The sequence below is a fragment of the Oncorhynchus clarkii genome, chromosome 26 (assembly GCF_045791955.1).
Source record: "Oncorhynchus clarkii lewisi isolate Uvic-CL-2024 chromosome 26, UVic_Ocla_1.0, whole genome shotgun sequence".
NCBI lineage: Eukaryota > Metazoa > Chordata > Actinopteri > Salmoniformes > Salmonidae > Oncorhynchus > Oncorhynchus clarkii.
Genome location: NC_092172.1, coordinates 12,687,558 through 12,712,994, shown reverse-complemented (window position 1 = coordinate 12,712,994; position 25,437 = coordinate 12,687,558). Strand labels below are relative to the sequence as shown.

Here is a 25,437-nt window from a genome sequence, read left to right as displayed (position 1 = left end):
AGTCTGTCCATGCCTCACAAACCCGTTCAAATACCGACACGGTGGCTTACTCCCAGAGATACTGGGGGCTCATGGGAACATCTATGGTAGCTGTACGCTATGTTGTAGTTTTTCTGTAGAGTCTGCCTTGTATGACCCCCCCCCCTCCTAAACAACACTCCGTGGCAGAGACAGAGTGGTCTGGGGAGAGCTGGTAGTCCTAACACTCTCTGTCTTTACAGGTAGTTTGTGGGAGACGCTATCGAGGCATGTCGGTGTATCCAGGTATGTGAGGAATATTTGGAAACAGCACATTGGGTCTGTGTATCTTGTCACTGAGGATCATGCCTCCCTGAACTGTGTGTGGAGATCATTTACTGTTATTTGCAGAATTTAGCCAATGTTCACTCTTACATCTCTTTTTGTTATTTCTGTTTGTTCTTTGATCTTATGACTCACTGGTTGTGGTACATGTTATTGTTTATGTACCCTCTTTACTGTCTTTGTGTAAGTGTGTGAGAATGTACACGTTGTAGTTCCTCGTTAGGTCTTTGATGACCTTTGACCTCTGCATGTGTCTCTTTCTTCTAGGCTGCCCCTGGATGACCCGTGGGGTGTGGTGCGTCTGCTGTCTCCTGACCTGGGGGTGTTTGTGATCTCCCTGGTTACCCTGGTGGTGTGTAACCGGCTGGTCAAGAAGAGAGATGACGTCACCTTCCTGTCCGTAGCCTCAGACTCCACACAGGGGGTGAGTGGTTATCTACTCTATAGACACAGACTGGGCCTCACCGCTATGCTGCTAATAATATGGGACATATGTGGGACATGCACACCCCCGCACATTTCTCATGCAAGTGCTAGGTAAAATACCCCAGGAACACTTATATCCAGTGCTACATTTCTCTCCATTTTGGACTGATTTGTTCCGGAACCTATTTGGCCAGACCTGGTATCTTTCATGTCATGAAAAATAATTGTCACTTTTTGCAATATAAAAATTAGAATAAAAGCCATCAAAGTTCCTTCGAATTGCTTATTTGTTCATTCTCCTGCGGCCACAAAAAATGTGAAAAAGTAGATTAAGAGTTGATTTGGTTTGGGCCGGGCCGGGTTAATGGTTTGCGCAACACTGTAACCTATGTTTGAGACCAACGCATGGCTGTGGCTGTGTGAGAAGCGCGCCAGTATCTCTCACATAACTAGAATGAGATTCACTTTCCATGATCCCTCTCTGCTCTGATAGGCATGAACCTGCAACTGTCATCTCTCCAGCATTGCACTTCATGTATTTCCTTATTTAAAAAATATATATTTCACCTTTTTTTAACCAGGTAGGTCAGTTGAGAACAAGTTCTCATTTGCAATTGCGACCTGGCCAAGATAAAGCAAAGCAGTGCGACACAAACAACAACACAGAGTTACACATGGGATAAACAAACATACAGCCAATATTACAATAGAAAAAAAGAAAGTCTATATACAGTGTGTGCAAATGACGTGAGGAGGTAAGGCAATAAATAGGCCATAGAAGCGAAGTAATTACAATTTAGCAGATTAACACTGGAGTGATAAATGAGCAGATGATGATGTGCAAGTAGAGATACTGGTGTGCAAAAGAGCAGAAAAGTAAATAAAAACAATATGGGGATGAGGTAGGTAGATTGGGTGGAATATTTACAGATGGACTATGTACAGCTGCAGCAATCGGTTAGCTACTCAGATAGCTGATGTTTAAAGTGAGCTGAGATAAGGCGGAGCTTTACCTAGCATAGATTTATAGATGACCTGGAGCCAGTGGGTCTGGCGACGAATATGTAGCGAGGGCCAGACGACTAGAGCATACAGGTCGCAGTGGTGGGTGCTATAAGGGGCTTTGGTGACAAAACGGATGGCACTGTGATAAACTGCATCCAGTTTGCTGAGTAGAGTATTGGAAGCTATTTTGTAGATGACATCGCCAAAGTCGAGGATAGGTAGGATAGTCAGTTTTACTAGGGTAAGTTTGGCAGCGTGAGTGAAGGAGGCTTTGTTGTGAAATAGAAAGCCGATTCTAGATTTGATTTTGGATTGGAGATGCTTAATATGAGTCTGGAAGGAGAGTTTACAGTCTAGCCAGACACCTAGGTATTTATAGTTGTCCACATATTCTAGGTCAGAACCATCCTGGGTAGTGATTCTAGTTGGGCAGGCGGGTGCCGGCAGCGAATGGTTGAAAAGCATGCATTTGGTTATACTAGAGTTTTACAGCAGTTGGAGGCCACGGAAGGAGTGTTGTATGGCATTGAAGCTTGTTTGGAGGTTAGTTAACACAGTGTCCAAAGAAGGGCCAGATGTATACAGAATGGTGTCGTCTGCGTAGAGGTAGATCAGGGAATCACCCGCAGCAAGAGCGACATCATTGATATCTACAGAGAAAAGAGTCGGCCCGAGAATTGAACCCTGTGGTACCCCCATAGAGACCGCCAGAGGTCAGGACAACAGGCCCTCCGATAGAATCATAGCCACGCGAAGGGTTCTGAAGGAACTGCATCACCCCTGGTAAATTGAAATACATTTGACAAAGTTATAGAATTAATGCTGTCTGTTCAGAAATAAATTAAATCATTCAGAATAGCCTACTACACCATGAGAAGGCCTATCATTTAGCCACAGATGATCAATAGCTTCTTTTAAAAAATAGCCTAGCTGTGGATTATAGTCCAATAACCTAACAAGGAATAACCTACAGTCGGGAACGCGCAGCAAATATGTCAGTGAAAAAACAGCATGCAGATTAAACAGGCCTTTTGCAATATTTCAAATACAATCGAGGGAAAATACAGGTTGGAAAGCAAATTTCTCCTGCTGAGAAGAGAACTTCCAAATATTGTTTAACAAAAGAGAAAGAGATGCTTTTGGCACGACTGCATCAGCCATCACCAGCGAGTGAGTTCCGCATCATTGGGTGAGTCAGTGAAAGTGGGAACCATTTTAAGGACTATAATTTCCTCCTCGATCTGTCTCCACACCTAGACCTAGGCTATTGCTGGATTCAAGACAAGGTCGTTTTTAGTTATCTCAGTTTGTCCGTATCAAAGTAGCCTGCCATTTCGATCATTTGTGCAGTATTCAAAAATATTCTGCCAAAGTCTCCAGTCATGTAAAATGATGTAGAATTGCATGAAATGCGTTTATAAAAGTCCCCCCAAAAATGTCCCATGTGTGCAACTTCTGTAAGTGCCTCTACTCTACTGCTCGATGCCACTATGCAAATGCGATGATATGCATGCAATGCTCTATTATAAGTGTGATTTTTTTTCATACGTTCCGGTATCTCGTCACACCCTTCTCGCGCTCACTTTTTGGTCCGGCACCTCCCGATTGACAAATTAAGCACTCCTTATATGGTAATACTCCGAGCCATATATAGAGTAGTGGAAATGGTCTTGCGCTGCGAATCAGTGAGTCACAAATAATAGGCAGTGTTCCTGGCTTCCACCACTCAGGAAATGGAAGTGGTTGAGTCACTGCTGCATGGGCTGCTATATATAATGGAACTTTAGAACGGTACATTCTAATGGAACGTTATGGCACCCAATGTCTCTGATTATAGAGGAGGGTTATGGCTGAGGTCAGTACTGGAATGAATGTCTGAGCTGGGCTGGCCATGTCCGCGCTTGCCTCAAGCCCTTCCACACTGTTCATATTAATTTCATGTTTTGTGCACAGCCGTTTCTTAAATGAAAGAATTCTTGAGTAACACACCAAATTTGTGTATAATTACTTCCCTTTAAACATATTTCAAAATTGCAGATTATATAGGACATCACATTCAGAATATTCACAGAAGACGCACAGCGGTGTGCTGATAGCACTGTTGCGCAATCACTGCTGGTAAGAGAGAGATTATCATTCTCTGTATCTTGTGGTGAAACAGTGTTGTGGTATGCTACAGTAGTTTAGTGTTACTGCTCTCTGGTGTGTTAGTGTTTGTTGTGGTGTTACTGGAGCAGAGAGAGACACAGGGAGTTAATGGGGAGTTTCCCTCAGACCTGGTGTTGGTGACAGAGGTAGGTATTGTTCCACCAGCTGAGAGATGCTCCCCAGACGTAATGCTGCCTCCAACGCATGGGCCTCTCTCACTCTCTCTCTCCCTCACACTCTCTCTCTCTCTCTCTCTCTCTCACACACACACACACACACACACACACACACACACACACACACACACACACACACACACACACACATACACACACACACACTCACTGACGTTTCACCAGCCAGTCTATTAGTGGAAGCTTTTCTCTTCCATTTTCATTGTCGCCGACAGTCTCGGCTGCTCTTCACTCTCCAGACTACGTTCTACTTTCAATCTAGTTTTTTTCTCTCCCTCTTTTCGTTCTTTCTGTTGCCTTGTGCCATCCGAACACACTCCCTGTACAGCTGCCCGGAGCAACAGTTTTCTACTCCTGTCGTAGCCAGGGCAACCATCCAAACAAACACAGCCTGCCCCAATCTGTGTCAGAAAATGAAAAAAGGGCCATGACTCGATCAATGATCAAACCAAACTGCTGTTGAGCCTCTTGTCCACTCTCTATTACATTGCATCAGAAGTGCTGTGCTGATTGAGGGAGCACTCTGAAGATTGATTGCCATGTGTTGACTGGGTGACAGGGGTTGCCTCTCTGCTCTGCTCAGACAATACGTTGTTCAGACAGACGACCACTAGAGCCCTGCCATCGGGTGCACTGCAGTTCTCCCTGACTGTGCAGTACACTCAACACCAGTTGAGCAGCGTTCTCTTCTCCCACGCACCCACTTTCAGACCTGCACACACATCAAAAACAACATTCTCACAACATCTCTGTGATGTTGCTGTAGCGTTCCGACCGCAACATTCTGCGTCTGTTCCTGTGTTTGGGAATGAGCGGCTGCCTCCAGCCAGAGAGGCTTAGACAATGGTCTTTGATGTGGCCGGGAAACGGGAGACTGTGTTTGTGAAGTGGGCAGTTTAGTCACATCCTTTAACACATACAGTATACCTCACCCCACCCTCTCATCATACGGCGTTCACTCTCCCTCTGGCTCCCATGGTTTCACTCAGAACTACATATAAGGGAGGACAGGGGAGTCAGCAGTGGTTTGTCAGTAACATAAACATTCCTGTCTTATTTTGTAGAGGAGGATTAGTCTTCATGAAAACTCCATGTGCAGCTCCAGAAACAGAATCACATTTGGTTGTGCACGTGGCTAACCCATGACCCTGTCCCCCCTGCTGATCCAGGGTGTATGGGAGGGATGTCGTGAGGGTGACAGGTTGTGCATGTGTATGAGGGATGGTGTAGTTAAGGGATGATGTACTGTATGTGTGAGGAATGCCACCCTAAGCAGGATTCCTCAGTGATGAGACTCCCGTGGTCAGCGGTTGACTTCACACGCTGGGGGTGTCAACGACTCCCCTGGAACAGGTCACACTGAGAGGAGGCTGGAATCATGAAGGCCAGGCAGTCATCAGAGCAGCGGTTTAGACCGCAGAGGAGCCACTGGACAGTCAGGAGAAGAGAGGGGACATGAAGGTAGGGAAATAGGGAGGGATGTGAGGGAAAGAGAGGGAGAGTATAACAGACGGAGAGGGTGTATTAGGGAGATGGAGCGTGATGAGAGTGATGTTGATGATGGTCTCTTGGGAGGAATCCTAGATGAAGGAATGTTCTGGGTGCTTGACCGTTCTGCCTCCTAGCAATACTTCTCTCACAAGTCCTCATTAGAAGGTTAGAGAGGTGCCTGAAAGAAGGGAATAGTTAGTGAGAGGCAAGCATCTGTCTAGAGATACTTCTGGTCATAGGATGAGATAGGAAAAGCGTTATTAAGGAAACATAAGGTAGAGGGGGGAGGGAGGGGCCTACTTTCCTTGTGTCTGTCTTTTGATCATTCTACCACTGAACAGTCAGCAGCACACAGACTAACCCGAACGCTCTAGGTTAAACAGAAGACTACAGGGACTCCGGGTAGTTGGAATCCCACACACACAGGCACACACACCACACACTCTGCCTCTTATACAGTATTCCATCATCGAGAATAATGTTGCTGATGCTTACGATAATGCATTTTTGGTAATGGAAAGTTGTAGATAGCTATCTAGTGTACTATCTAGAACCTTAAACGGTTCTTCAGCTGTTCCCATAGGAGAACCCTTAGTAGAACCCTTTTTGGTTCCACGTTAAACCCTTTCCAAAAATGGTTCTACGTGGAACCAAAAATGTTTCTCCTCTGGGTACAGCCGAATAACCCTTTTTTTTAAGAGTGTATGGGCACACTGGGTAACTAGTAGTTGAGATGTGCTTTGGTGCAGGTGTTTGTCAGGGAGTTTCCTTTATTCCACACATCAATAGTTATCTTCCTCTTGCCAGACTCAAACAGACACATAAAACAGCATTATAAACTCTCTCCCACTGCCTGTTATTCTATTCGGGAGTGTAACGGGGTGAGACGGCCAGCCGGTGGCTGGTTGTCTCCTGCCAGCCAAGTTAACCAGTGAGAACCTTAGATAGCAGCATTTAATGAAACTAAACACAACAACCCAGCCCAGAGTCTAAGGGGGATAATAAAAAATTGTATTAGGACTTTACATTTAATTCATTCGGAGAAAGAAAGAAAATCAGGTTATGAAGCATTTAAAAAAATATATATATATATATATATTTACGCTACCGGTCCAAGGTTTTAGAACACCTACTCATTCAAGGGTTTTTCTTTATTTTTACTATGTTCTACATTGTAGAATAACAGTGAAGACATCAAAACTATGAAATAACACATATGGAATCATGTAGTAACCAAAAACGTGTTAAACAAATCAAAATACATTTTATATTTGAGATTCTTCAAATAGCCATCATTTGCCTTGATGCTCAGTTTTGCACACTCTTGGCATTCTCTCAACCAGCTTCACCTGGAATGCTTCTCCAACAGTCTTGAAGGAGTTCCCACATATGCTGAGCACTTGTTGGCTGCTTTTCCTTCACTCTGCAGTTCGACTCCTCCCAAACCATCTCAATTTGGTTGAGGTTGGAGGATTGCGGAGGCCAGGTCATCTGATGCAGCACTCCATCACTCTCCTTCTTGGTAAAATAGCCCTTACACAGCCTGGAGGTGTGTTGTGTCATTGTCTTGTTAAAAAACAAATGATAGTCACACTAAGCCCAAACCAGATGGGATGGCGTATCGCTGCAGAATGCTGTAGTAACCATGCTGGTTACGTGTGCCTTGAAATCTAAATAAATCACAGACAGTGACACCAGAAAAACACTCCTACACCACAACACCTCCTCCTCCATGCTTCACGGTGGGAAATACACATGCGAGATCATCCATTCACCCACACTGCGTCTCACAAAGACACGGCAGCTGGAACCAAAAATCTCCAATTTGGACTCCAGACCAAAGGACAAATTTCCACCGGTCTAATGTCCTTGCTCATGCTTCTTGGCCCAAGCAAGCCTCTTCTTCTTATTGGTGTCCTTTAGTAGTGGTTTCTTTGCAGCAATTCGTCCACGAAGGCCTGATTCACACAGTCTCCTCTGAACAGTTGATGTTGCGATGTGTCTGTTACTTGAACTCTGTGAAGCATTTATTTGGGCTGCAATTTCTGAGGCTGGTAACTCTAATGAACTTATCCTCTGCAGCAGAGGTAACTCTGGGTCTTCCTTTCCTGTGGCGGTCCTCATGAGAGCCAGTTTCATCATAGCGCTTGATGGGTTTTTGCGATTGCACTTGAAGAAACTTTCAAAGTTCTTAAAATGTTTTGTATTGACTGACCTTCATGTCTTAAAGTAATGATGGACTGTCATTTCTCTTTGCTTATTTGAGCTGTTCTTGCCATAATATGGACTTGGTCTTTTACCAAATAGGGCTATCTTCTGGACCCCTACTTTGTCACAACACAACTTATTGGCTCAAATGAATTAAGAAAGAAAGAAATACCACAAATTAACTTTTAAGAAGGCACACCTTTTAATTGAAATGCATTTCAGGTGACTACCTCATGAAGCTGGTTGAGAGAATGCTAAGAGTATGCAAAGCTGTCATCAAGGCGAAGGGTGGCTATTTGAAGAATCTCAAAAATAAAATATATTTGGATTTGTTTAACACTTTTTTGGTTACTACAGGATTCCATATGTGTTATTTCATAGTTCTGATATCTTCACTATTATTCAACAATGTGGAAAATGGTAAAACAAATAAAAAAACCTGAATGAGTAGGTGTTCTAAAACGTTTGTCCGGTAGCGTATTTTCTTTGTGTCTTTAAAAAAAAAAATTGCCCTTTTTTATGATATCCAATTGGTAGTTACAGTCCTGTCGCATCGCTGCAACTCCCGTACGGACTCGGGAGAGGCAAAGGTCGAGAGCCGTGTGTCCTCTGAAACACCTTCCAGCCAAGCCGCACTGCTTCTTGACACAACGCCCGCTTAACCCAGAAGCCAGCCTTACCAATGTGTCGGAGGAAACACTGTACACCTGGCAACCTTGACAGTGTGCATTCTGCCCGGCCCGCCACAGGAGTCACTAGTGCGCGATGGGACAGGCCAAACCTTCCCCTAACCCAGAATACGCTGGGCCAATGGCCGGCAGCAGCAGAGCCTGGACTCGAACCAGGCTCTCTAGTGTCACAGCTAGCACTGTGATGCAATGCCTTAGACCACTGACCACTGGCTGGAAAAATATTTTTAATTTATCTTTTCAAGTGTCTTTCTAACCTTTTTATAGTGTCACGTTACCCCAACCTCTTGTGACCTATGAAATAAGTCCTGGTGTCCTGAACTGTAGTCAATGACACAGAATCTTATGGAGCAGATAGATACCATGTTTGAGACTCTTCCCTCTGGTTGGTTGGTTGGTTGGTGGGTGGGTGGGTGGGTGGATTTTGTATTGCATCTGTTCATGACCCTCATGATAATCAATGTCACACATGTACTTAGAGTACAGTACAAACACAAATACACTCTTACACATCAAGGTTAGGAGCAGTGGACAGACAGGATACCAGGCCCAGTGTATTTACGAGGGGGAAACACAGTGGAATTAGTTATAAGCGCAACAGGACGTGACTACTCAGGCCAAGGGATAACCAGGGTGACAATGTGGCAACAGATGCCACCTGTTGGTGGCACGTTAATGTGCTGTGACAGATGAGATGCTGGGTATATTTGTAAAGCTATAAGTTATAAAAACCCTATCACAGTATTAGTTCACCCAGGCCCGGTGTTTGTGTTATCTCCTTGTGGCTGGGGTGCTGAGCAGGGAGGGATTTGAATGATGCTGTGACCTCAGTATCATGTCTCTAATGTCCCGGTTACATCTGGCCCTCTGACACACTCCTGTCAGTGATGCAAATACATTTACCACATCATTCACAGTGTCAGAGGGAAATGACTGTTATGAGTGCTACACCACTCTTAGGGCGTGCTCTTAGCAGTTTGTGGAAGGAACTATGAATGCACCCCCAAAACACACAAACGCGGTCACCCTCTCGTTCTCTCACGTTGGTACAGTGTGCCAACCTAACACCTGTGATTGACAGGTGGTTTCCTCCACACCCCATTAGATCTTGGTCCCTCCTGATAACATGGGGTTAGAGTGACAGGATAGCCACTCTGTTGTGCTCAGGGCCACTCTGTCGTCTCGTTTGTGTACTCATCCTCTCAGTGGGAACATTCTCCGTCATGGTAGCAGCCGCCGGTCTAGGTCAAGATGCCTCTGGCCCGCTACTGAGAATAGTGACAAGCACTGCCAAAAAGAAGAAAAGACAGACAGTACATGAGTCACCATGGTAACAACACAGAACCTGGTAAACAGTCTCACTGGTTAGTTTTATAAAACGTCTCATGACACACCTGATTTCTACAGAATCGTCACAAAGGTCACATCATCGTTGTGTTTTTGAGGGGTTTGCTTGGCAGGTCTCTCCATAAAATTATATGTTGTAAAATTGAAAACACTTTTATTGAGTATTGCACCATAAAAGCATAACATTGTTATGCCTGGACAGGCATATTACGTTTGTAACTGAGCTCTAAGTTGAGAGCATGTTTTATCTCAGATTCAACACTCCCTATGCGCTCCCTATGTTATCATTTCTGTAATTCGCGTTTATTATCTTATCCGTGGTGCCAGTTTCTGTGCAAGTCTTTTTCCCTAAGCTGGAACAGATGCTGTGTGCTTTCCCTGGCCACTCTGGGACTCTAGTGTGTACAGGATTGTAATGAACTTAGTGCCCGAGTCAGAAAGTGATCTCTATGAGTGTGTAATGTGCCATGTCAGTTTGACCTTTTACAATGTTGACCTACTGTATGCACGTAACTATAGATGACAAGAATAGTATTGCATATCTATGTCTGATGGTTATGCTTTGTGCCAGGTTCTTGTCATGGAAGTTAAGTGCTTTTGATAACGGGGATACAGATGGCGTTGGATCTGAGATTTTACCGCTCTGTTGACGTTACACTTTATTGACGTATTTGTTCTCTTCCGTTTTATTGTTTAATTGCTGCTGGCCTTGTGCAATAGGGCTCCCTTGCAAAAGAGACCTCGGTCTCAATGGGACTCTCTGCCTAAATAAAGGTTCTATTTAAAAAAGTATGAATTCCATTTACCAATATCTGTTTACTTTTGGCTCATGCTTTGGTTCTTTCCAGACCGAGGATGAGTCAGAGACAAAGGAGGGTGAAGAGGAGGAAGAGGAGGGAGATGAGGAAGGCATGTCGTCTCCCAGTGACCCCGTGGTTTCTGCAGCAACTCGTGCTAAGCAGCTGGCGGCCCGGCTCCGAGCCACAGCCCAGAAGGTCCTGAGGGACCTGGGCCGGATCCTGGCCATCACCCTGCTGGCTCTGGCTGGTGAGAACTGGAGGGAGGAGAGGGTAGAGTGGAGTGGAGGGAATAACCTCTGTATTACTGCTTAATTATAAAAGGAAATTAATATACTGGTAATAATTTATTTATATGTGAAATAAATGTTTAATCATTTTTTCTTTAAACTAATCACTATTTTGTTCTATAAAAATGGAAATTAAAGCAGGGATGGGCAACTTTGATGGAGGTGGGGGGCCACAAAAAATCTGAACTTCTCATGACGGTCCGCAGTTGTATTCTACACATTTTCTCATAGGGTGGAGAGAAATTTTTGCAGTTTTTAATATGATATCTGAGTGAGACTGAATAACAAAATCAATGCCCCCCCCCAGGCTCTAATTCGACCTTGATTACTACATGTTTAGTTAGCTGGCTACTCGACTAACTTACCATTCTAAAACATTTTTGCTGATATGGGCTAATCAAGATATAAACAGTTGATGCACAACCACATTTCTAAATTCCACCTTTTGTATTCTACCTCGCAACAGTAAGCTGAGACCCTGACTGAGTTCCCCAAAAAATGTCATGTATTTCAATTTGTAATTTTGGTGGGAAATTTATCGGAGGGCCTTCAAAAGGGTGGCAGTTACCCATCCCTGCATTGAAGTGGGGGGGGACTGCTTTAAGATATCCATGTATGATTTGTTGTGTATGAGAGACGACGTGCAGTCTGTATCTCTGTTCCCCAGGCATCACCTTACCCTCGGCCTTCTCTGCAATCTACTTCCTGCTTTTCATCGGCGTGTGCACGTGGTGGGCCTGCCACTTTCCCATCAGCCACCTAGGCTTCAACGTGCTGTGTGTGATGGTGGGCTTTTTCACGGCGGGCCACCTGGTGTGTCTCTACCTGTACCAGTGCCCCATTGCCCAGGGCATCTTCCCCCCTGCCAGCCTGTGGGCCAGGTCAGTGCCCCACCCTACCTCGACCCAAATAAGTCATTATATTCTGTTTTAGTCATTGTTTTCCATGTCTCTAGTACCTACACAGCTTTACTTCTCACAGGGACTGGCCGCAGCCATAGCGATGCTCCTGGTTGGCACACTAGCTCAAGATTGTGATTCAAACATATAGAATCAGAAGTGATTTGTACGCAATGACTCACATGGTTCTGATAACCTTAAACATATAATCTTTTTGGGGTTGTGATCTTGTTGAGACAGTTGCAGACTGCACTATTACCTAACAGCAGATGAATGGAAATGAGACACTTCTCAGTTTTGTGCCATAGTTCTAAGTATCAATGGAGTGAAGGAGGGGGAAGAAGAGGAATGGAGTGAAATGAGAGGGGAGGAGTGGAGGGAGAGTGTGAAAGCTATGTGAGGAAATACTGGCAAGTTGTTTTTGGAATATTACCAAATGGGGTGGGTGTGATGAAGCCGTCCTGTAGCATTCTATCTCGGTGCCTCTGGGTTTTGGCATAGGATGCTAAAGAGAGATAGAGGGAGAGAGATATGTAGTGCTGTTATCAAGGCCTCCCAGGTGGAAACACCTGTGATCTTTCCTTCTATCTCTCCTTCTCTATCTTCACCTCTCTACCTCTGGCTCTCAGCCATCAACATTAGAAGTCAGTTCCAGCCCACAAATCTAACCAGACATTTCCCCTGCCTTGAAACTATAACCAATGGGTGTCACGGCAGGGTGAACCCAGGGCTAAACTGTGCGTTAAAGTTTGATGACGTTTCACAGAGAAACCATGTTTCCTCAACTCAACTCCATATACAGGCTTCTGTTACATTCCCTCTCCCCTCTTCTCAACCCCCAGACTGTTTGGCCTCAAGGATATCATCAAACCTGGCAACTGCTCCGCCTCCTATGACCTCATCCTTAACACGGAGCATGATTGGCCGGTGTATGTCAACCCCGGGATCCTGCTTCTCCTGTACATCACCGTGGCGACGGTCCTGAAGATCAGCAGCCACCGTGGATCGGCTGACAAGGTACTGACATCAGCACTCCGAGGCATGAAATACATCTGTCTGTCTTGATTGACATGTGCTGCTTACTGAATCAGTACTTGCTTATATGACAGGGTGAGGAGGGGGCCCAGCTAGTCAAAGGAACAGAGGCTGGAGGAGGAGAGGTGGAACTGAAGCCCTGGTCCGCTCAGAGACGACCCAGCCAGGGCGACACTGAGGTGGGCATGAGATACCTGATAGCATCCCTGCCCTGCTCCATGCAGTCCAATGTACTACTGTCCGCCATTCTCTGACTGTGCGTTGGTGGTGTTATTTATAAAGGTGTGTTGTGTATGTGTTCCAGAACACGCTTCAGTCTATAGAGAGCACAGTAGACGGCGTCACCAATAGCTCCAGTCATCAGGACTTGGGCCCAGGGCTCAGTAGCGCCCCTGATGGACAGCACGGGGACCACCCTCTGCACCTGCTGGGTAGAGTGGTCATGCAGCAGAGCTACGTGTGTGCTCTCATCGCCATGATGGTAACTCTGAAATCTTATTCACATTCTAAATGTATCCTCTCTGTGAGCCCTATGGGTACATTAGGCTATGTTCCAATATCCACACTAGAATACCACTAAGAATGCATGGGATATTGGAACCAAGCCTTAGTTCTGTGACCGCAGTTCTCAGTGAGGGTATGTCATGTCTTTACCTGAACTCCATCTCCCATGATGCCCCTCTGCAGGTGTGGAGCATCACCTACCACAGCTGGCTGACGTTCGTGCTGCTGCTGTGGGCGTGTCTGATCTGGATGCTGCGTGCGAGGCGCCACTTCGCCATGCTGTGCTCTCCCTTCATCCTGCTCTACGTCCTGGCCCTCTGCTTCCTGCAGTACGTCTGGGCCATGGACCTGCAGCCGGAGCTGCCCCGCACCGTGGGCACCATGAGCCTCAGGCAGCTGGGTCTGGACCGAGCCCAGTACCCCTGCCTCCGCCTGGGGGCCATGGTGAGGAGAGAGGGGGTAGGGGCGGAGGGGACAGGGTCAGCAGTGGGACAGAGGCGCTGGGAAATGTCAATGAATGCAGCCTGTTAAGTGCCTACAGGAAATTGACAGTGCAGTAGTCTGTATTCTGAAGACTCAAGTGGTGTAGGAAACATGTCCACAAGGTATAATTAAGTGCGTACCTGAAAAGTTCAACCACTCAACAAATCTTTTATGTGTAAAACATGCCTGTCACATATGCTGAATAGGCTGTTTAACAGTATATGCTCCTGCACTTTCTTAAAGGTGTAGAACCACTTAATAGTGCAGTCCTGCAGTCAATCTCCCAAACAGTGTCAAGACTATACTCCGATGGTGTCTCATCTCTCTCCTCCGCTCCTCTCTCCCTCGGTCTGTTTTGTTGATCCTGTCAGCTGCTGTACACGCTGACGTTCTGGCTGCTCCTGCGCCAGTCAGTGAAGGACAACTTCAGCAGGAAGAAGGGCGGGTCTGCCCCTCTACAGGAGGTCACCACTGGAGGTGAGAGGGTACACTTCCGATTCACACTCTCTCTACAAAATGAAGTACTTCACGAAAGTTGTGAAGTTCCCAGGTGTGTGCTTTAGTATGGTCTGGCCCAGTAACATTCTCTCCCACTATCTACATTTTACATTTGAGTCATTTAGCAGACGCTCTCATCCAGAGCGACCTTACAGTAGTGAGAGCATACATTTTCGCACTGACTGCGAATCATGTGCGCCGTGCACTATGGCAGTGTCTTCAGTTTGGTTAGTAACAAGGTGCTCCTTCTCCCTTTGGGTCCACAGAGGGGAGCGGGCAGAACGAGTCGGTTCTGAAGGTTGTGGGCAGACTGGTGATGAGCTGCTATGCCAAGTACTGGATCTACGTGTGTGGAGGCATGTTCATCATGGTCAGCTTCGCAGGCAAGCTGGTGGGCTACAAGATCATCTACATGCTGCTCTTCCTGCTTTGCCTCTGTCTCTACCAGGTAGGTAGGCACCATCAGTCCAGGGGGGTCACACTCTGAAGTCCTTTTAACCTATGACCCCCATCATCAACTCCTTGTGATTTCCATATTACAACACTTTATTGGTCCAACTGCTACTTCGTACGTGTGTTCTCTGCTTCTGCTCTCAAACCTCCACACAGAAACAAACATGAGTGTAACACAGGGTCAGCCCACAGGGTCAGCCCACAGGGTCAGCTTCAGTGCAGCACACAACAAACTGCTTTTATGCGGCATATTTCCCCCTGGTCGCACTGGGGATAACTCAGTTACCTCGATTTGACCTGTGGTCAAACTGACTGGTCATTGACATGTTAATGAATGTTGTTGTTCTCCACCCCCACCGTGACTGTCACTGTAACCTATATCGTCAGGTGTACTACTCTCTGTGGAGGAGGCTGCTCAAGGTTTTCTGGTGGCTGGTGGTGGCCTACACCATGCTGGTCCTTATCACCATCTATACCTTCCAGTTTGAGGACTTCCCTGCCTACTGGAAGAACTTCACCGGCTTCACTGAAGAGCAGTACGTTCCCCCCCACCTCACTGTGTGGTCAAGACTAATACACACTTTCTTATTAGGTTTGTCATTATGTTTGATGATGAAGTGGCCTATATTAACATCAATCTGGGTTCATGGATGTGGTTTTTCCAGATTAAACAGGAGTTCCTAATTGTCATCAATTTCCACACCAATATCCAGTTTTTCCAGATGTTCTATGGTGTCCTGATCACTCCCATCTGGGTTTGAGGTGCACAATGAGTATAGTAGAAACCTCTGGAAATTCAAGCGAGTCCTGCTCCTCTGTCTCCCTGCAGGCTGGCTGACATCGGCCTGGAGACCTTTAAGCTGACCGAGCTGTTCACCAGCATCCTGATCCCTGGCTTCTTCCTGCTGGCCTGCATCCTGCAGCTGCACTACTTCCACAAACCCTTTATGAGGATCACAGACCTGGACCACGTCACGCCCATACACAGGTACGCTCCTCTCGGGCTCCTCCCACACAGTATGACTCACTGCCAGACAGAGGATGATCGAGAATATGCTCCTCAAATGCCCACGTAATAGAGTCCATAGTGAATGAGAGTTCAGTCGTGTGCTGTCCATCTCATTTAACATCACTGCCGGACAGAGCCGTTGTCCACCTCTGCAGAAAATAATATCCTATATGTTGACATTATTTTGATCCCACAGGAAGAGGAACAGGCACAGACCAGAGGTCCGGCGCTGTGATGATGGGGCTGTGTTTGAGGAGGATGACCTGGTGACGGATCTGAGGGATGACGAATCAGAGGATGATGGTGAGCACAGGTGTTGTTGAGCTTCATGCAGTCTCCGGGCAACCCTTTATACATTGGATTTGTATGGTGCTTCTCTAGGACCCAAAGACCGCTTACAATTGTACAAACAAAAACAGTACAAGGCAAGTGTCTCTTCATTTGTGGCGTGTCTATAATGGTGTCTCGCTCTCTTTCTCTCTGCTGTACAGAGATGATGCCCAGTAAGTGGGGTTTGGTGGTGAACAGGCTGGTAGTTCTGTTCAGGAAGTTATCTGACACGCTGACCCAGATCCAAGTGTTAATCTGGAGGGTCCTGGAGCTGCACATCCTCAAGATGGTGGCCTTTTTCGTGGTCTGGGTGGCACTGGGTGAGGTCAGTAGTCCACAGGCGTCATCTGTTAAAGTCTATTATGCACCGTGTGAATTTGGAAGCAAGCCCTTATCCCCCCCTCTTTTTCTAAACTGCCTCTCTCTTTGTCTGTCTCTCTCGCACTCTCTCTCTCTTTCTTTCTGTCTTATTCTCGCTCTCTCGTTCTTTCTGTCTGTCTGTCTGTCTGTCTGTCTGTCTGTCTGTCTGTCTGTCTCAGCCGTCTGTGATGAACCTGGTTCTGGTGGTGCTCTGGGCGTTTGCCATGCCCTACTCCCGCTTCCGTCACATGGCTTGCTGTCTGTCCACCGTCTGGGTCTGCATCATCATCGTCTGCAAGATGCTCTACCAGCTCAGCATCGTCGACCCTGTCGAGTACTCCAACAACTGCACTGTGGTGAGACACCAGTCTGGAAAGACACACAGACAGTGGAGTACAGATGAAAGTGTACAGAGCTATGCTCTCTGTTTATATTGATAGCATTTTCACACTCCTGCTGCCAGCGTTCTGCTGAGTGCATGCTATGCTAGTGTTTACCCCTGGTGAGAAGCTAATACCTTGGTGCTAACTACAGGCAGTTTCATGTGCGAATTCTGTTGACGTGTTTAGTCTACCTGCTTTACGGCCGTTTAGAGGAGAACAGCCTTTTGTTTATTTTTCTGTGATTTGCAGAGACGTTTGGCTGCAGTTCATCAGTTTCATATATACTCACTCTCTCCCTCTCTCTCTCTCTCTCTCTCTCTCTCTCTCTCTCTCTCTCTTCCTCTCTTTCTCTCTCTCTCTCTCTCTTCCTCTCTTTCTCTCTCTCTCTCTCTCTCTCTCTCTTTCTCTCTCTCTCTCTCTCTCTCTCTCTCTCTCTCTCTCTCTCTCTCTCTTCTCTCTCTCTCTCTCTCTCTCTCTCTCTCTCTCTCTCTCTCTCTCTCTCTCTCTCTCTCTCTATCTCTCTCTCCCTTTCTCTCTCTCTATCTCTCTCTCCCTTTCTCTCTCTCCCTTTCTCTCTCTCTCTCTCTCTGTCTCTCTCTCTCTCTCTCTGTCTCTCTCTCTCTCTCTCTCTCTCTCTCTCTCTTTCTCTCTCTCTCTATCTCTCTCCCTTTCTCTCTCTCTCTCTCTCTCTTTCTCTCTCTCTCTCTCTCTCTCCCTTTCTTTATTTTTCTCTCTTTCTCTCTCTCGCTCCATCTTCCATTTTTCTTTCTTTCCATCATAGCCCTTAGCCAATGAAACCAATCTGAAAGATGCTGAGGTCCTGAACTCCACTCTGTACAGAGAGCCTGTAGACCCAGCCAACTGGTTTGGCTTCAGGAAGGATGTTACCGTGCTGGGCTATAGCAAGGTGAGATCAATGCTCTTCGGGACAGTTTTTTGACTATGATTATAAGGAAATGTCATTGAGCTATGTTCGTCTTCATGATTCATTTTTTTATATGTGTACTAGGCAGGGTTGGGGTCAATTTCAATTCCAGTCAATTCAGGAAGAGCCCTGAAATTCCAATTCTTCATTGCTTTTCAAGGAGGAACATTTTTTTATTAGAATTTGGTTTACCTTCTAAATTGACTGGAATTGAAATTGAATTGACCCCAACTTTGGTACTAGGTCAAATAACAAGTGTACTGGACCTAACTCATGCTGTCGTGTTTGTGTCCTTCTAGAACCACCTGCTGGTGCTGATGCTGCTGGTGTTTGAGGCCACAGTGAACCGCCACCAGGACCACCACTACAGGCAGCAGCAGAGGTCCCCTCCCGTCATCCCAGCCATCTTCCCCCAGGCCACCAGAGACACCCTGGACCAGGGCCTGCTGGCCTGCATCAAGTACCTACTCAACTACAGCTTCTACAAGTTTGGCCTGGAGGTAGGCCTCTTGCTGCTGTTTGGAGTTACTATTCAAAAGCATGTTGGTGTATCTCTCGATGCTTTGGATTCCTCTCATATCTTACCATGTCTTTTTCTGTCCATGTGTCATTCCAAGATCTGCTTCATGATGACAGTGAATGTGATTGGCCAGCGGATGAACTTCCTAGTCATAATCCATAGCTGTTGGTTGGTGGCCATCATGGTACGGCGTCGCCGGGCGGCCATCGCTCAGATCTGGCCCAAGTACTGCCTGTTCCTCAGCATCTTCATGATCTACCAGTACATACTGTGTGTGGGCATTCCCCCTGCACTCTGTATAGGTGAGTGGGGTTCATTAATCTCCACGTATCACCATTGTTGCCAGCATCCCAGTAGCTGTACAAGAACATCACCTTCTTTACCTACAGTACCTGACAGTGTATGTCCCTCCCTCTATAGACTACCCCTGGTACCTACAGTACCTGACAGTGTATGTCCCTCCCTCTATAGACTACCCCTGGTACCTACAGTACCTGACAGTGTATGTCCCTCCCTCTACAGACTACCCCTGGTACCTACAGTACCTGACAGTGTATGTCCCTCCCTCTACAGACTACCCCTGGTACCTACAGTACCTGACAGTGTATGTCCCTCCCTCTACAGACTACCCCTGGTACCTTCAGTACCTGACAGTGTATGTCCCTCCCTCTACAGACTAACCCTGGTACCTACAGTACCTGACAGTGTATGTCCCTCCCTCTATAGACTACCCCTGGTACCTACAGTACCTGACAGTGTATGTCCCTCCCTCTACAGACTACCCCTGGTACCTACAGTACCTGACAGTGTATGTCCCTCCCTCTACAGACTACCCCTGGTACCTACAGTACCTGACAGTGTATGTCCCTCCCTCTATAGACTACCCTTGGTACCTACAGTACCTGACAGTGTATGTCCCTCCCTCTACAGACTACCCCTGGCGATGGAACACCCCCGTCATAATCAACTCAGCACTCATCAAATGGATCTACCTCCCAGACTTCTACACCATCCCCAACTCCAAGAACCTCATTGGTGAGTCTCCTGTCTCATCTGACCCCTGACCTCAGTGATATTGTGGCCTACTAACGCTACGACCTGTGTTTGTTTGACCTCTAAATATCCTGGTCATAGATGCATAATCTAAAAAATGGTTAATTAGCAATTTGCTGATGTTCTACTGTAGCGTTCCTCCTGTCTGATGCTGATGGTTGTGTCTGTATCTGGTCCCTCCAGCGGACTTTGTCCTCCTGATGTGTGCCTCTCAGCAGTGGAAGGTGTTTGAGGATGAGAAGAGGGAGGAGTGGATGGTTCTGGCTGGGGAGAACACAGACGACCCTAACCCCATGGACGAGCGACCTTTCAACCCTGCCCCCAACTTCATCAACTGCAGGTACTGTATGACCAGACACCGATAACAACTGACCTAACAGCAGCCTCCAACTCAATCATCAACAAGGCTAATCTGAAAACAAGACTCCCCAAATTTTATCAGCATATCGATTGCGCAACCAGGGGAGGAAAGACCTTGGACCATTGTTACTCTAACTTCCGCGACGCATATAAGGCCCTGCCCCGCCCCCCTTTCGGAAAAGCTGACCACGACTCCATTTTGTTGATCCCTGCCTACAGACAGAAACTAAAACAAGAGGCTCCCACGCTGAGGTCTGTCCAACGCTGGTCCGACCAAGCTGACTCCACACTCCAAGACTGCTTCCATCACGTGGACTGGGAGATGTTTCGTATTGCGTCAGATAACAACATTGACGAATACGCTGATTCGGTGTGCGAGTTCATTAGAACGTGCGTTGAAGATGTCGTTCCCATAGCAACGATTAAAACATTCCCTAACCAGAAACCGTGGATTGATGGCAGCATTCGTGTGAAACTGAAAGCGCGAACCACTGCTTTTAATCAGGGCAAGGTGTCTGGTAACATGACCGAATACAAACAGTGCAGCTATTCCCTCCGCAAGGCTATCAAACAAGCTAAGCGCCAGTACAGAGACAAAGTAGAATCTCAATTCAACGGCTCAGACACAAGAGGCATGTGGCAGGGTCTACAGTCAATCACGGACTACAGGAAGAAACCCAGCCCAGTCACGGACCAGGATTTCTTGCTCCCAGGCAGACTAAATAACTTTTTTGCCCGCTTTGAGGACAATACAGTGCCACTGACACGGCCTGCAACGAAAACATGCGGTGTCTCCTTCACTGCAGCCGAGGTGAGTAAGACATTTAAACGTGTTAACCCTCGCAAGGCTGCAGGCCCAGATGGCATCCCCAGCCGCGCCCTCAGAGCATGCGCAGACCAGCTGGCCGGTGTGTTTACGGACATATTCAATCAATCCCTATACCAGTCTGCTGTTCCCACATGCTTCAAGAGGGCCACCATTGTTCCTGTTCCCAAGAAAGCTAAGGTAACTGAGCTAAATGACTACCGCCCCGTAGCACTCACATCCGTCATCATGAAGTGCTTTGAGAGACTAGTCAAGGACCATATCACCTCCACCCTACCTGACACCCTAGACCCACTCCAATTTGCTTACCGCCCAAATAGGTCTACAGACGATGCAATCTCAACCACACTGCACACTGCCCTAACCCATCTGGACAAGAGGAATACCTATGTGAGAATGCTGTTCATCGACTACAGCTCGGCATTCAACACCATAGTACCCTCCAAGCTCGTCATCAAGCTCGAGACCCTGGGTCTCGACCCCGCCCTGTGCAACTGGGTACTGGACTTCCTGACGGGCCGCCCCCAGGTGGTGAGGGTAGGCAACAACATCTCCTCCCCGCTGATCCTCAACACTGGGGCCCCACAAGGTTGCGTTCTGAGCCCTCTCCTGTACTCCCTGTTCACCCACGACTGCGTGGCCACGCACGCCTCCAACTCAATCATCAAGTTTGCGGACGACACAACAGTGGTAGGCTTGATTACCAACAACGATGAGACGGCCTACAGGGAGGAGGTGAGGGCCCTCGGAGTGTGGTGTCAGGAAAACAACCTCACACTCAACGTCAACAAAACTAAGGAGATGATTGTGGACTTCAGGAAACAGCAGAGGGAACACCCCCCTATCCACATCGATGGAACAGTAGTGGAGAGGGTAGCAAGTTTTAAGTTCCTCGGCATACACATCACAGACAAACTGAATTGGTCCACTCACACAGACAGCATCGTGAAGAAGGCGCAGCAGCGCCTCTTCAACCTCAGGAGGCTGAAGAAATTCGGCTTGTCACCAAAAGCACTCACAAACTTCTACAGATGCACAATCGAGAGCATCCTGGCGGGCTGTATCACCGCCTGGTATGGCAACTGCACCGCCCTCAACCGTAAGGCTCTCCAGAGGGTAGTGAGGTCTGCACAACGCATCACCGGGGGCAAACTACCTGCCCTCCAGGACACCTACACCACCCGATGTCACAGGAAGGCCATAAAGATCATCAAGGACATCAACCACCCGAGCCACTGCCTGTTCACCCCGCTATCATCCAGAAGGCGAGGTCAGTACAGGTGCATCAAAGCTGGGACCGAGAGACTGAAAAACAGCTTCTATCTCAAGGCCATCAGACTGTTAAACAGCCACCACTAACACTGAGTGGCTGCTGCCAACACACTGACACTGACTCAACTCCAGCCACTTTAATAATGGGAATTGATGGGAAATGATGTAAATATATCACTAGCCACTTTAAACAATGCTACCTTATATAAATGTTACTTACCCTACATTATTCATCTCATATGCATACGTATATACTGTACTCTATATCATCGACGGTATCCTTATGTAATACATGTATCACTAGCCACTTTATACTATACTATGCCACTTTGTTTACATACTCATCTCATTTGTACATACTGTACCCGATACCATCTACTGTATCTTGCCTATGCTGCTCTGTACCATCACTCATTCATATATCCTTATGTACATATTCTTTATCCCCTTACACTGTGTACAAGACAGTAGTTTTGGAATTGTTAGTTAGATTACTTGTTATTACTGCATTGTCGGAACTAGAAGCACAAGCATTTCGCTACACTCGCATTAACATCTGCTAACCATGTGTATGTGACAAATAAAATTTGATTTGATTTGAAACCACACTCCTCCTCTTTATACCCTTCAGGCATTATTATGAGGGGTGGGAGTTTTTCCTGACCATGCGACCTGACCAGGAAAAACTCTGCACTAATTATTATACATCCTCAACTACACCTACCAGTATACAGTATCAACATGAACTCTCGTCTCTCTCTCCCCCTCTCCTCCAGGTGTTACCTGGACATGGCCAAGGTGCTGGTGTTCCGTCACATGTTCTGGTTTGTCTTGTCGGTGGTGTTTGTGACGGGGGCTACCAGGATCAGTGTGTTCGGCCTGGGCTACCTGCTGGCCTGCTTCTTCTTCCTGCTCTTCGGCACCAAGCTGCTCAGGAAGCCCTCCCGCACGCGCCTGGTCATGTGGGACTGCCTCATCATCTACAACGTGGCCGTAATCATCTCCAAGAACATGTTGTCTGTGAGTGGCTATGCACCTCGCTGTGACACCCACATACTGTAACCATACGCCTATACAGGGTGGAAATGAACCTGGTTAGGTGAACTGCTAGGCTTGCGTACATTTTAAGTGAGAGTGTGTGTTGTCCCCAGATCTTGGCCTGTGTGTTTGTGGTGGAGATGCAGAGAGGTTTCTGCTGGGTGATCCAACTCTTCAGTCTGGTCTGCACAGTGAAGGGTTACTATGACCGTGAGTACTCAACACATACAGATGGATACAGTTATTTTATCTCTATGAGTGAACACACATCACCCTCCAAATTGGCAGGTAAACAATGATATTATAGAATAACCAAAGCGGACTTTGTATGCTTGTGTGTGTGTGTTCTACAGCTAAGAGTGTGAGCGATAAGGCGTGTACTCTGCCTGTAGAGGAGGCAGGGATCATCTGGGACAGTATCTGCTTCTTCTTCCTCCTGCTGCAGAGGAGAGTGTTCCTCAGCTGCTACTTCCTGCACGTGACAGCCGACCTGCAGGCCTCTGCCCGCCAAGCCTCCCGGTGAGCACTGGTCTCCACAGCACCCCCTGGAGGGCACCCTAAAAGCCACGACATTCCCCTGCAACACAGTTTTGATGGACTCACTCTGATACTGTTTTGCTGTGTGTTCAGTCTGTATGTACTGTATGGAAACATGTTATGTTGACCTGATGTTTTGATTGGGACAGGGGCTTTGAGCTGTTCAGGGCCAGCATTGTGAAGAACATGCGCTTCCACCAGGAAGTAGAGAAGAAGTCCCTCTCGCAGCTCAAGAGATCGTGAGTAGCCATAGAAACGACCGCTTTCCTTGTTCTCAACACATAGAGCCATTCCTCATGTATCACGCTAAAACAGGCTAATGAGAGAGCCAGCTCTCATAACTAACCAATAGCCAAGAATGGCCACTAGCAAGGCCATTAATCTCCCTCTGAATATGTCTGATGAATGTGACAGCAGATGAACGATCTCTGGAAAACACATGTCCAAAACCAAGATTGTAGTGTGGTCAAGTGCCATATATGACCGCATAATTATATACAACTAATGTAGAAAAACTGAGAGAGGAATGAGAGAGAGAGGGTAAAGTAGCCAGTGCTCATCATTATGACATCAGACTATGTCTGCCCTTCCCCTCAGTATGGAACGGATCCGCTCCAAACAGGAGAAGTGTAAAGAGGGCCATCGGAAGTTGGACACCAAGGCGGATCCGGCATCAGGTACTCTACTTCATTACTCTGTACTAATCCAGCAGGCATGAAATGAGCTTTGGTTTGGACTTGTGCTCTCGCTGTCATGAATCATCCTATTAACCGTTAATAAAATGTTTTGAAGAAATTCAACAACCCACCGCTACAGATTATGGTTTGAGGGTGGTTGTGTTGTGTGTTTGCTGTTTGGTCAAGCCTGAGGCCCTTCATCTCACCCCACAGAGCCACAGAGGGAAAAGAGAAGCCACAAGCGTGGCAAGAAGTGGCAAGAGCCCTGGCTGGACCATGCTAAAGGTTTGCTCCATAGCCCACCACTATATAGCCCTCTGTCTGTGTATATGTCAGTGCCAGACTGACTCTCTCCACATCCCTCCATCTCCACAGTATCTGACCCCGCATTTATCTCACACCAAGTTCTTAAGTGGATGTGTTTGTGCATGCAGCTGCTTGTCGTGTGCCTGTATGTGCATGTTCCGGGTGTGTCTATGAGCATCCATGTATATAATATTGTATATGTTTATGTGACTGTGCACTCTCTATCCTCTGTAATGCAACTGTGTCTGAGAGACTTCTTCTGGAAGATCATGCAGTCAGTTAAAATCACGTCATTACTCGAGGCTGGGCTGTGTCCCAAGATGCCCTTAGCTCAAATAAAATACCTTCCATTTGTCTGCCTCAGGAGGTCCGGAAATTAGATTTGTCTGGGATCTTTGATATTGAAATAGGAGTATTTTTCTCCTGCGGTGAGCGGCATCTGCATCTGATGTCTTCTGTCAGTGATGGGGAAATGGTTGGCTGAGCCGGCCTGCACTGTTTACATGCACAGTCAGAAATCTGGAAGAGTTTGCCTTAGGACAGAACCAATCAGAGTTTGTCACAGTTTATTAGCAGACCTATAGTGTTTCATAATGGAATAGGTCTTACACATGGGGGTAGTACACATATTTATCTATACTTTTTGAATTGCAGGTGCAGTCCAGTAAAGGATTGTAATCTCCCGGTCTATTTGGCCTGTCTTTCCCCATATCTGTTTTCATTATTTCCTTCCTCAGACAGAACGGCATTGTCCAATGCTGCTAGTCAGTTTCCTTAGTTTCAGTTTTGTTTGAAAATCAGGCACTAAACACTCCTGGGTTTGAAGTGGTCTCGGTGTATATGAGTTATGACTAGGTGTACTACCGGAGAATGCATTCACTACCCATGGTCTGTCCTGTCCCCGTGTATTGATATCATCTGGATGGTTTCTGTTTATCTCTGCAGTGTTGCATTCTGGGGATTACTACTTGTTTGAGTCAGACAGTGAGGAGGAAGAAGAACTATTTTCAGAAGAAAAAAAGCCTCAGAAACAGACTGCCTTTCAGGTGAGTTCACCTTAGACAGTAAACA

At 46.8% G+C, this 25,437-nt stretch overlaps 1 protein-coding gene across 3 annotated transcripts in view; it reads left to right on the top strand.

The window, feature by feature from the left end:
* The window catches only part of LOC139385096 (piezo-type mechanosensitive ion channel component 1-like), a 75,947-nt gene that overhangs the window by 39,458 nt on the left and 11,052 nt on the right, over positions 1–25,437 (top strand). Inside the window, exons 4-30 of one of the 3 annotated variants that reach the window (XM_071130150.1) lie at positions 222–264; positions 571–727; positions 10,660–10,858; positions 11,566–11,779; positions 12,640–12,814; positions 12,907–13,011; positions 13,137–13,313; positions 13,520–13,780; positions 14,191–14,296; positions 14,584–14,765; positions 15,158–15,306; positions 15,600–15,758; positions 15,976–16,082; positions 16,271–16,434; positions 16,649–16,825; positions 17,634–17,759; positions 18,077–18,277; positions 18,395–18,599; positions 19,228–19,332; positions 19,534–19,690; positions 22,585–22,828; positions 22,960–23,056; positions 23,200–23,365; positions 23,533–23,622; positions 23,981–24,060; positions 24,274–24,345; positions 25,312–25,412. In XM_071130150.1, coding sequence (XP_070986251.1) covers positions 222–264; positions 571–727; positions 10,660–10,858; positions 11,566–11,779; positions 12,640–12,814; positions 12,907–13,011; positions 13,137–13,313; positions 13,520–13,780; positions 14,191–14,296; positions 14,584–14,765; positions 15,158–15,306; positions 15,600–15,758; positions 15,976–16,082; positions 16,271–16,434; positions 16,649–16,825; positions 17,634–17,759; positions 18,077–18,277; positions 18,395–18,599; positions 19,228–19,332; positions 19,534–19,690; positions 22,585–22,828; positions 22,960–23,056; positions 23,200–23,365; positions 23,533–23,622; positions 23,981–24,060; positions 24,274–24,345; positions 25,312–25,412 — 4,019 coding nt within the window. Of the gene's footprint in view, positions 1–221; positions 265–570; positions 728–10,659; positions 10,859–11,364; positions 11,399–11,565; positions 11,780–12,639; positions 12,815–12,906; positions 13,012–13,136; positions 13,314–13,519; positions 13,781–14,190; positions 14,297–14,583; positions 14,766–15,157; positions 15,307–15,599; positions 15,759–15,975; positions 16,083–16,270; positions 16,435–16,648; positions 16,826–17,633; positions 17,760–18,076; positions 18,278–18,394; positions 18,600–19,227; positions 19,333–19,533; positions 19,691–22,584; positions 22,829–22,959; positions 23,057–23,199; positions 23,366–23,532; positions 23,623–23,980; positions 24,061–24,273; positions 24,346–25,311; positions 25,413–25,437 lie in introns of those variants that run through there. The other 2 variants (XM_071130151.1, XM_071130152.1) reach the window with 2 other exon arrangements.